This window comes from Theobroma umbraticum, unplaced genomic scaffold, assembly GCF_002168275.2.
Source record: "Theobroma umbraticum cultivar Fairchild unplaced genomic scaffold, ASM216827v3 scaffold_67.0, whole genome shotgun sequence".
In the NCBI taxonomy this organism is placed as follows: Eukaryota; Viridiplantae; Streptophyta; class Magnoliopsida; order Malvales; family Malvaceae; genus Theobroma; species Theobroma umbraticum.
This window is the reverse complement of record NW_018397262.1, coordinates 2,188,410-2,200,763: the sequence shown is the minus strand read 5'-3', so window position 1 is coordinate 2,200,763 and position 12,354 is coordinate 2,188,410. Positions and strand designations below refer to the sequence as shown.

Below are 12,354 nucleotides of genomic sequence, written 5' to 3'. Positions count from 1 at the left end.
AATTGTCAGATAAATATTTTTGTCACATCAGTATGTGCCATGTCAATATTTCACTATATTAGCACATAATCAATGCCACATCAGCAAGAAATGCCACATCAGCTTGATGAAAATATTACGTCAGCATACTTAATGGTAGAAATTTAACAGTATTAGAATTAAAGATTGAAATTAACAAATTAAAAAAGTAAAAAGACTCAATTTAGACAAATTATTATATAAGGACTAAATTTACATTTTTTATAAAATATAAAAATTAATTACATAATTTAACCTTTGTTTTTTTCACAATTAAAGTCTCAACCCTAATAAAGTCATTCTAGAAAGAAAATTATTGTAAGATGCCAATGAGACAAAAATCTTACCAAACCCAAGGTTTAGCTTACCGTCAACGTTTTACTTTCTATGAAATTAACTCGGGTGCTTAGGTATCGACGTCTGTCCAGTGCAATCCTAATGGTAATGAGATTTTTTTTTTTTATTTTCTTTGATTTGATTTGCTAAAACGATTATGGTTTTGTTAGGTGACTAGAGTCTTTTTTTTAATGTGGTTTTAAGCACAAACTTGACCTGTTACGATAGTTAGACTCCAATTTTTTTTTATTTACTCGGAAGAAGGCATTGACTTATTGACTTAATTACTTTAACATATGATACCAATTTAGTCTTTGTTTATAGAAATTAATTTCAAATTGCTTTCATACACTATTGGTGACTAGGGTGTCTTAATTTCGTTATGCGTGCATGATCATGTGTTAATTGGTAGACACTTTCTCTTTCCTAACAAGTCACTTTTAACCTAATCATTCTTACTTTATCAAACGAAGGATTAAAGTTTAAGATTCATCCCTTATCCTTCTTATTGTTCAATATAAAAAGAACAAAAACAAAAAAGCTAGCCCTTAATTTAATTCACATTATTGCCTGCCATTTAACTATCATGCATCTAATAATAAATTTAATCCGAAGTCAGGTACCTTATTAGAAGGAAAGGGGGGGGGGGGGGGGGGTGTGTTGTGATGAGATTAGATGAGACATAAAATTTAGATTTAATTCCAGTAGGTAGAAGGTTAATTCATGGGATAAGCTAGTTTTTGCTCAAGTTTTTTATATTAATATAAATAAAACATGTGTTTAAATTCATTAATAATGACTCTCAAATTCAGTAATGCTAATCGCAATACTCATTTTCAGTATAGAAGCAATACCTAAGAATTCCGTAATCCTTACATAATTGAATAAAATAATTTTAATTGATTGGGAAACAAAATAAGTATTTGTTTGATAAAAATCAAATAAAGGATCTCACATTTCTTTCTTTCTTACTAATCATAGATATACCAGAGAGCTTTCACCAAACTTTAATTTTAGTCATTGAATTGAATGTTTTCTTTTGTCTTAGTAACTGTTCATGTTTATTCCTCAACCTTTAGTTGAAAGTTTTATATATATTTATTTCCTGTCCTATACTATTTCATGAAATAATTATTCCATTCCACGAATCAAATGTGTCATAAACATTTTAGATCAACTACTAAATTAAGTCATTTACATATATATATATATATATATTAGTCTTAAATATATGGGGTTCAAGTATTTGCCATCTTCTTTAACTTCAATCCTCCTAATTTATAATAGAAATAGGCCCTTAACCAAACCCTGTAAATTGATTAAAAGCTTAACAGTGGGGTCACTTAATTAATTTATCTATTTTTGTGCAAAAAAGATAAACCATACATATGGTCCAATTCCTCAACACTTATAGATGAATTTTCGAAGTCTTGAAATTGTACTGTAGTAGCTATAAGTCAGTGTTTATAAATTTTTTTCATAGAAAAACTATATATTTAGAATGCAAGATTGAAAAATAATTAGTAATACGTTGTAAGTTACATTGGATAGAGCTTTTTGAAATGGATAGATATTATATTATACAGTACATCTTATTGTAGGAGCTAATTAAGGATTTAATCTCTGTTGATATGATGTCACCTGTAGGATTATTATTTTATACCTAAGTAGTAATTTTAAAATTTACAAATAAGATTAGAATGTTTTCTGGTGGCCACTCCATCAATGGGTTTGCGTTGAGGGTTTTTTCAAATTTAAGATAAGATTTATAATTGACAATGGTGGTTTTTGGAAGCGAGCTTGTATATGGCTGATGATGGCTTCCTTGATCAGGGTGTGTTCCTTGAATTATGCTTGGCTTTCCGCAAGAGAGGCATAAGAGTTGGCAACATTGTTGGGGCATATGTACCATTTTCCGGCAGACCATGCACTATTATTTATTTTCCTTGATTTTAATTTTTATTTTCTTTAATCTGTAGACTGTTTAAGAGTTGGGATATGTAAATGGATGCTAAGAACATTATTTTCTTTATAATGGGTGATTTGTTTTTTTTTAATATATTTTTTTCCTCAATGCCAATCAAAAAAGAACATGTGGCAAGTGTGACAACCATCTAATCACGATTGGGATAATTTTTGTCAGTTACAGCCATTGAAAAATTTTCTAGTACGGTAATATTCATGGCTATTGACACTGGCATGTAAAAGGCAATATTTATTAAAATTAAAAAGAAGATTTATTGCAGGATGTTAAAAAGCATCACCTAAAGCCAACATGGTACCTAATTATACTTGAAAAAGAACATGATCCGACTTGAAACCTGTCCATGCACGAGGAACATCGCTGAGACGGTAAGTGGGGAAGACAGAAAAGGAAGACACCTAATACAATCAAGCTTTCATGTCTTCTGATTGTATGGAATAGACCAGGACAGCTATAGACATCGCAAACTGTTTGCAAGGCCATCCGCAACAAGAGCAGCAGAGAAGCAAAAACCGTAAGAATCTTCCAGGAAGAGTAGATGTGCTCCTTCATCAGCCGATAAGCCTTCACCTTCTCTGTGTTATTGTAACAGTTGTTAGCTCTCTAATGGCTTCGTCGATCAACCGATCTTTTGACTCCATTGTTTTTGTCATCTCGTTGAAGATTTCCCTATCTCAGCATCACTTAAAATATCGCTCTCAAGGGCTTTGGCCTCCTCTTTTTGTTATTAGGGACTGTGGTAAGGACTCCGGCCTTCTTAAGCAGCTCAACGTCTTCGATGGTATCGACATCGCGCTCATCAGGTCGGTGTATCTTTTGAAATTCAAGGACTTTGTCTTTGACTTCGCCATAGTTTCGTAGACACCAAGTTTCTCATCATCACTCTGAGGTATGCTTCAAAGTGATAACAGGAAGGTAAAAGTCTTGGTCTTACACGTCGAATCTAACATTGGCAGTGCCACCTTTTGTGGGGCAGAACTTCAATCCAGCGCGGCAGAGTTCCGACACCGAAGGGATCAGAACTTTCTTCTCTTTAAAAAATGCCATGGATGGTATGTGGATAGCCCAGTACCTTTGTAATCAACTTAAACACTTTACCAAGTTTCAGACTCGATAACATTTTCAATAGGTCATAGAAGACAGCACAGGTAATTGGCCGCCGTCGGGAGGCGAAACCCCTGATGGGAGCGGAGCGTTCTTTGGTTAAGCCATCAGGGTGAGTGTCGCCATTATCCTTTTTAAACGTGATAGAATGATACAGAAGATCCAACAAATGTCGGTGCTCTAAGACTTTGTCCAACGTCGAGTAGCAGTACTCCACTCCAATTTGATCGGAGAGACCTCGTCGCAAAATTTCTTCAACATGTCATCAAACAGTTGGCCGAGAGATTGTAGCAGATCTTTTCCAGGATCACTTTTAAAACGACACATGGGAATCTGGTTCTCGAGCTTCAGTACATCTTTAAGTATGGCATAAGCCTCGGGCTGCTTTTTTCCTGTAGACTGTGAGAAATTTCTCCTCTGTTGGTAGAAGTGTTCAGCAGGTCAAGCAGGAAAAGACCGTCATGAGCCATTATCCAAGATATTATATCATGATTAGAGCAGTCAAGCCACGATACACATTGCAGATATATGGCACTTGCTTGACAATCTCTTTAATGGGTTTTCAAATCAGAGAGCTGGAATACTGGCGTGATTGCCCTTTTTACTGCGCAAGCTTGTAATGCTCCATCTCATAGAGCTCAGGCTGGAAATGGTGATAAGGTCCCAATGCTATCAGCTGGGGCGTGTAGGCTTCCGGCTTACACTCGACAAGAGGCTTGGCACCAGAAAGATGCAAACCGCATTTCAATAGTCGCTCTCAAGGTCAAGGTTGAGGGCATCACGAATCTCAATGAACCACTCATTATCATTTTCAGTTTCTTGGACGGTTCCCTTGATGCATCCGGATGGGCTGATCCTTTTCTTATAGAAGAACTACTGATAATTGAAACCGTAGGGGCCATGCTGCAAAGTTTGTTTGAATGTTTTGTTCGATCATCAATGGCTCCCGAAGGCCAGACTCCTCCTTTTAGTAAGGGATCATCATTGCGAGGGCGGGGGGAGGGGGGCGCAAATTGTTGCAAAGATTAACGCTTCTATTTGTTAGGGTGTGTTTTTTGGTTCCAATAAAGTAGTCGACATTCGTGACCATGCCCACAAATGTCAAAGTCTCACAATAATAAAAGAGAAATGCAAAGTTGAGCCCAAAACAAAAAAATCCAACTGTCTAGGTCGTGCTTATATTTAATATTTGATTATTAAATAAAAAATTTTATAATTTTACTATCCGGACAAGTGAAGGGGAAGGTAGTTACACTCTACAGACACAAGTTCCTGTGGGTCTGCAAGCCGCTAGTGCTCCTTACTTTACCACTAATCTGCTTTTTGTGATGCTCGTTTTTAAGCCTACTTTGTTTCTTCAACAAGTTTGCTGTATGCCATTTTCCAGTAGAGAAGCTTAGGCTCATATGTGTTTAGAGGACATAGTAGAGAGTAGGTGCTGTCAACCACCTTTTTGAGCGTTCACAACTTTTGTAATTGTAGAGAACTCTTAAACTTCGAAGTTAATCTTTCAATATTTATTATGACATATTAATTTTTGAGATTTCAAAAAAATATTGCTTTTTAAAAAAAATTTTAAAATTTTTGTCTGATTTGTAGGCCCAAAGCTAATTCATTAAATTTTTATATGGTTAAAATTTCATATTTAAACAATTTACTTTCACCTTTTTTCTATTACTTTTCCATTTCTGAAAAATAAGTAAAAATTATATTACCAATTTGATTAATTATATTTTATTTTTATATAGCTTTATCTTTTATCCTTTTTTTTTTATTTTTTATACTAAAATTATATTGCTAATTTGATTAATTATATTTACATAAAAGAAATAACCACGTTAAAAGTATCAGTAACTTAGATACAGGTATCGATACCCAACTGCTAACTTGATGATTTCCACCTTACTTGAAGGGTTTTATGCTCCATTATGATTGGATTATCTTTCCTAACACTTAGGTTTTGCTAGACTTTGTAGTGTCTAGAGTGTAGAATGTGTGGATGATTAAGAATTGGTTTAAGGAATGTGGATATTTATTTTAAATGATATGTGCAAATACATCTCCATTTTGTTTGTTCCCCTTCCTCGTTTCTGCTCATTATTTTATTTCTCACCACATGTAAATTCTATTTTGTTTCATATTAGTAGACATTGATTGGCATCATTGGAGAGCTAATGGTAGCTGCTTGAGCTTGTTTGTGATTTTGCAGCTATGGTTTAATAGCTTTTGTAGCTTAGCTTACGTCTTGAGGCTGTCAATGGTTGAATTGTGGGCTTGCTTAGTGCTAGGATGTGCTGCTGTATTGGATTGAGATTGCATTGCCTTTGTACTTAATTAATAGAATATTTCTATTGAAAACATATTAGAACCTTGAGCAGTTATAACATATATAGTATTGTGTATTAAGTCAATTTCGTTTAAAATCTTTTCAATCATTTGATTATATCACCCTTATATTATTATTAAAAAGTTCTTCTATTGTCATTTTCGTCTTAATACTTCATAGAAAAGAAATCTATATCTATTTTACAAAAAAGAAATGAATAAAAATCAGTTCAAAATGCATGGATATTTAATAGCATGCAAAGCATATTTTCGAAGCATAAATTACGTATTTAAAAATCATAGCACTAATTTTCCAATCCATCAAACATCACCTCAAGTTCTTTCAACTAAATTGATGGGCCATCATTTTTGTTCGGTTAATTATAATACACATGATTACGAGGGATGTTTGTACCATAAACGACTACATTTATAAAAATTTGACATGTTGATCTTGGATATTAGTAATAAGTAATATTTAGTGGATAAGATAACATTTCAATAAGAATGAAACGTCTCAGGTAGGTGAGAACAGTTTTTCCTTTTCTACCAAACGGACACTAGGCAGAAGTCAATTCTCCTAATCTAAATGCATTAGAATCCAAGTAACTTACATTGTGGAATACATTAAGGTATGTTTCGAAAGTGATGTTTCGTTTTTCTTCTCGTCACCTTTTTGAGAAAAGGAGGACGAGAAACACGAGGAGTAGAGTGACCACTAAAACAACGTGGATATGAAGAGAAAGAATACATAATTATATATATATATATACCCACATCTGTGGTTGAATTCTTTTGTATTTTCTAAAATGTTTGAGCGCAAGTTTCTAAGAGGGTAGGAGAACTGTCATTATCATGCACGTGGATTTTGATGATATTTTTTGTAGTATAAATAACAAAATTAATCTGGAGGCTGTTAATCGACACTGTTGTGCAACGATAATAAGTATGAAATTTATGAAGCTATATAAAACTGGCACGACCCAATGTTTTACCCTTTGAGCTTAGCATGGAATTTATTAGGCTAAATATGTTAGGAAGCTCATGTATCAACTCAAATTTATTTATGAACAGATATTTTAAATTTTATTGATCCAAAAGTAATATTTTACAAAAATCTTCATGAATTCTAATTACTAAAAAAATAAACACATCTACAAGATAGAATGGGGACAGCTAAAATATAAACTATATTAAATTAATTTATATAAATGTAAATTTGAAACAGAACTAGATAATAAAAGACATTACCCTGAAATGCAAACTGGAACCCTGAACTCGAAATACAAAGGACAAAACAAAAGCACAAAATAATCATAATAAGACGGAAAGCTTAAAACAGGATCTGATTAGACAATGCAATTACAGATGACATTAAAATGTGGAATTAAGAAACATAAATTTCATGTTCTTGAGCTCCCTTAGACAAAGTACGACTTACTAAATCTCCAAGGGATCAAAATCTAATTTTGAGTTTGCATTACACCGTGACATAAATTGGCTTGAATGCAAGTTTGCTTCTGGCAGAGTACTTCACTCTAGAAGTTTCCTAGAAAAGAAAATGTGGGAAGAGAAACAAAGAACCATAGATCAACGTGCATCACGAAAAGCAAACAAAGATCTGGATTTGACTAAATGGATCATTAGAAGTCTTAAAGAATAGAAATGTAACAAAAGCAAATTACAATGACAGCTAACAAATGAAGGACGCTAACCTGATTAAGAGGAATTCAGAGAGAGTTTTTGGGTGGCTTTTAATGGTGAAATACAACTGGAATATATGAAAGGAAATCAGATGGATTTTATATGGAGCTCTTAGGCTACCAATCGGTGGAAAAGGAGAAAGGAGATCCTTCACTCTAAGAATGCCAAGGATGAACCATGTATCGAGACATGCAAAAGAGTATCGAGACCTTAGTCGAATAAAGCTGCAAGGTATCGGGACATGCTTCGAAAAGACATGTATAACGGCTACTTTTTCACACACAAATCCCTAAATGGCTATTTTAGGACACATACATATAAATAGAGGTTTGGGGCACATTTTCCAAGGTTGAGGACAGTAAGAGCAAGATTTTCAAGCTAAAGTGCAAGATCAAACTCAAGATTCTTCAAGCATCACTCTAAAAATGCAAGTGTTCTTTTTTTGAACTACTTTAGCCTTAAGATTTTTCATCTATTTCAAGAGCCTTTAATCTCTCTTTGTAATGGCTATTTTATTCAGCCTTTTTGGAGGAATTCGTGCTTGTTTCTCATCATCCTTGTATTGCTTTGTAAAGGTTCTTTCTTAACCTTCAAAAGAAATTATTTGAGTGGTTATATCTTAACTAAGTGAAAGGTAAAAGGGTTAAGCTTAAGTCTTGAAAAGGCTGTTGTAAAATTTAAGTATAAGCCTTTGAAAGATCAATTTGTGAAGGTTGTGCTTGAACTTTGAAAAAGAATTTTCACGGTGGATCTAAACTCCTTGGCAAGCTATGATAAAGGATATAGGCAAAGAGGCCGAATCACTATAAAAATCCTTGTGTTCTTCTTTGCTTTTTCTTTAATTCTTTAAAATATCTTTGAAATGTTTGAAAAAGGATTTATGCAACTTTACCTTATTGTTTTAAAAGAAGCTTTTCATTTTTACTTGGTCTAAAAATACTTTACTCTTCAAAGATTGTAAAGAATTTTTAAAATCTTCAATTCACCCCTCTTGAGATTACTCATTTGAGCTAACACTCTAACATTAACCTTACTTTGGTGAGCTTTGATGTTAGAAAACCACAAAACCCTTCTGCTTCGAGTTTAGTGAAAATCTTAGAGAACCAATATTATTTTTCGGTGCTGGAAATCAAGTATTTAAAAACCCAAAAAGTTGAAAAATGTTACCCTTTTGTTCAAAACTTATCCCGAGCTTCAAATCTTAAAAAATGAGGTTTTGTAGAGTTAAAAGTGATGAAGAGAGTTAGGGGTTGAGGGAAAAACTTGCCAAATTCGGCTAATGCTTCAAACCCTCAGAAAATGTGCGCTATTTATAATTTTTGCATTAAAATACAATTTTGCATTTTTTATTTTTATTTTTTTCAAAATTTTGCAGTAGGTATCGATGCTTTTCACATAAGTTTCGATACCTTGGTTCTAAGTTTGGAGGTATCAAGATCTTATGAACATGTCTCAATACTTCACTCATCCCAAGCAACAAGTATCGAAATTGTTTAGCAAGGTATCGATACCTTGGCTCCAAAATGCTATACTTAAGCCAAAAATCAATCTTTTGAGTTCCAAAAACCTCATTCTTTCAAATCAATACGATTCAATCACCAAAATATGTCTTTCCAAAGCATAAACATTTAAACTTTCACTAAAAAAACACAAATTTACATGCTTACTAATTTAGATCACAAATTTAACCTTACTCGTAGGTTAAGGTTTCACATTTTCTATCTCTAGTTAAATATTATGCAAACAAAAAATATATATGAGACAGAATGAGTAATTTCTATCTCAAGTTAAATATTAAAATGCAAATTGAGGGTAAGTATTTATTTAAGCCATTACTTATATAACTATCCTTATAATTGCTCAAACCAAGAATTTGAACTAATAAACCATTTAAGTTATATGTAATAATTTTAATTTTACTCTTAAGCTATATATATATATATATATATTTCTGATCAGTCAATAAAAGACTTTATTGAATATACGATGAAAGTACAGAGTTGATGTAGCTTTAACAACAATGAGTAAAACATAAAGAGAGAAAAAAACAAGAACAACTAAAAGGCAAGAAGCGCATGAGCTTTAGTTTGCCATATTTTACAGCCACCAAGCCTGCCTCCAAGCCGTTATTTTACAAGAGGAATGATTGCAGTAATAAACTGTCCCATGGTAAGAAGGATAACGAGAAGAGCAGCAATAAAGGAGACGAGTGCCCAGGGACTGTTAAAATAATCATGCCTTAATTTCGCCTTCCATGTGTTCCAACGTCTTGCGCAATGCTTCTTCACGTCAACAAATATCTCCTCGTAGTAAAAGGTATCGCCACATAGTGTAACATGGTCACGAAGTCTGTTAAGCATTTGAGCAACAGCTTCATCATCACCCAACATATTTTCGATGATTCCACTGAAACGAAGCACTTGCACATCGTTGGCTGTGTCGATAAGGTTATCCATCAATGTCACATAATCAATGACATAAGTTGAACCTTCCTCATATAGTTCATAGGCAATGAGGTTACGAAAGAGACGCTCGGTATAGTCGTCAACCACTAAGGTTGGAATCTTCATTGTCGCGTCTGTAAAGCTTATATCAAACAAACTCTTCACATCGCTCTCTTCAGTGTTCATGAATTGGATTCCTGCTTCTTCCAGCTCTGTTGCACAGCGTAAGGATTGCCATTCCACTAGGCCTTTTCCTACATTTTTCTTTTCTCTTGCACAGCATATGAATTTCCATTTGAAGGAGTTGTGGTTGGCGCCCTTAGTCACACCGCGCTCTTCGTCGCCTTGGAATTTCTTTTCTTCTGGCTTTTCTATGGCACAGAGTGTGAATTTCCATTTTGCTAGGCCGCCTTCTTCTCTTGCTTCTTCTCCTGCCTTTGCTGGTTCAGTTTTTGTTCTATAGTACTCTTGATGGCGCCTTATTCCTTGAAGAGAAGGAGACCAATTATCATGTAGTAAGCTTAGCAGGTGCTTGATATTGTCGGTATCTTTAATGGTAGGAGGGTTTTTATTCCACTTCTTCGGCCCTGGAAAGAAATTAGAAAGGACAGAAAAAGCCTGGCAAGCAAAATCTTTTTCATCTGATGGATCCTTGATCACTTGATACAAGCCCACTAGCACAAAGAAAGGAAGTTGATTTTCGAGTAACAAGAAATCATGAAATAAGGCATTTACGACCCACTTCAGTTTGAAAATAGGGTCATCACCCGGTACCTTCCCACTCAATAGCTCAACAATGAAGCAACCATCATGTAGCATCATTTCTTCAAATTCCTTATAGGCAATAGGATTCTCGAGTATCTTCGATAAGGATGGCGAATACCATTTGCGAGCTCGTTCTAAGTTCATGGCGTTCAGACATCTTTCCTTGCTTTGCTGGCCTTTTCTCTCAAGAATCCTTTGTAAACACCGTTTTTTGTACACTTCCATCTCAATCAAGTGCGGCTTAGCACATAGGTGATAAGGACCAATTGAAATTAGTTGGGGTTCATAGGCACTTTCGTTTACCTGCCGTATTTGATGAGGCACTCTCAAAAGATAGGCCTTTTCGTCAAGCTCTGGAGATTCTCGTATCAACTGTCCAAAAACATATGTAAGATACTTTGTTGGAAAGGAGGCAGAACTCGGAGATTTTCGTATCACCTATGCAGAAATATATAAGACTTACTAGCTAAAATGCATAAGAAAAATTCATAACGCAATTAAGCAAATGAAAAATTTTAAGTTACCCATGCTTGGTTGGGTACAAGAGTAAATGAAAATAATGGACAGGCGTTAAGAGATTACATATGCATATTTTTCCTTTGTACTTACCAAAAAGTAAGACTTGTCACAGCAATATGCAACCCAACAAAAAACAGGACAAGGGTGTATGTACAAAAAGTAAGACCCAGCCAGCCATCCTCTGAGGAAAAAATTGGAGGTGACGTGGGTGAAATTTACCAATGTGGAACATGGATTGCACTGATGAAATCCTTATAGATGAGATTAATTAACTACTTTTTGCAATGAAACGGGTTAATCTAGGTATCTAATTTCATGATCATAAATAAATTTCATTTACCTGAAAAGGAGGCATGCTGAAGGTAGGCACCCTATTATTAGCAGCTGTGTTTTTGGCCTGTCCAAGAAATATGTAAGATTCTGTTTTTGCTAGGCCAATGATTTAAATGTTATTACAAGATTAAAAAATGAACAATCATAAACTGCCAACACGAGCAATACCATACAACTTCTTTGTTGTCAACATCAAAAAGAGAGCATAGTTATAACATTCATTCCTCTTGTGCCAGAATCTCTCCTAACATATTCATTTCTCCCTCCCACTATAATACATTAAAATACTAGGAGAAAAGAAGAAAAGTGAACACAATGAACACACAAGAGAGTAAGCCACTGCCTACCATACACTAGGACCATTGCCCATCCCATAAACCCTCAGGCTTGGGAAGATAAATGTAGATACATATTGCTGGACAGAGAAAGTGTAGGAAACAGGCAAAAGCACTAATAGTTAATATGCAAGAAAAGAAATTTTAATACAAAGTTCGTAGGCATTTTCGTTTACCGGAAAAGCAGCAGCAGCTGCAAAACTAGGCATAGGAAACGCCTTCACCTGCGCAAAACATTTATCAGAATGATTGTTGGCAACGAGACATTGTTGCAAAGGTGTAAAGGCAGCAACAGCAAGCTAATCCCAACTCCCTTGTGGTATTTGCTATTTCATGGGTGGGGGAATGAATAGCTTCTAAAATTAATAAGATAAAATGTCCCTTATAAGTGAAAATTACCAAAAAAAAAAAGAAAACAAAGAATTTAAAATAAAAAGTTTAAGTTGTTAGTTATATATTGTAAAAAATTAATATTTAAATTTAAAAA

General features: G+C 34.3%; 1 protein-coding gene across 1 annotated transcript; it reads right to left on the bottom strand.

Moving 5' to 3' along the window:
• Nucleotides 1-9,435: 9,435 nt before the first annotated feature.
• On the bottom strand, nucleotides 9,436-12,186 carry LOC110419812 (UPF0481 protein At3g47200-like). Its single transcript, XM_021432928.2, has 3 exons — nucleotides 12,044-12,186; nucleotides 11,540-11,596; nucleotides 9,436-11,052 (listed from the first exon to the last, which is right to left on the bottom strand). Exons 1-3 carry the CDS (start codon nucleotides 12,074-12,076, stop codon nucleotides 9,598-9,600), a joined length of 1,545 nt encoding a protein of 514 aa, XP_021288603.2. The 5' UTR covers nucleotides 12,077-12,186; the 3' UTR covers nucleotides 9,436-9,597.
• Nucleotides 12,187-12,354: the final 168 nt, after the last annotated feature.

What these genes read in the sequence shown, in the direction of transcription:
- LOC110419812 (XM_021432928.2), bottom strand. Translation starts at nt 12,076, where the DNA reads ATGCCTAGTTTTGCAGCTGCTGCTGCTTTTCCG. An exon ending in CAGCTGCTGCTGCTTTTCCG is followed by an intron (nt 11,597 to 12,043) that starts GTAAACGAAAAT and finishes TTTCTTGGACAG; the next exon opens with GCCAAAAACACAGCTGCTAA. An exon ending in TCAGCATGCCTCCTTTTCAG is followed by an intron (nt 11,053 to 11,539) that starts GTAAATGAAATT and finishes GTTTTTGGACAG; the next exon opens with TTGATACGAGAATCTCCAGA.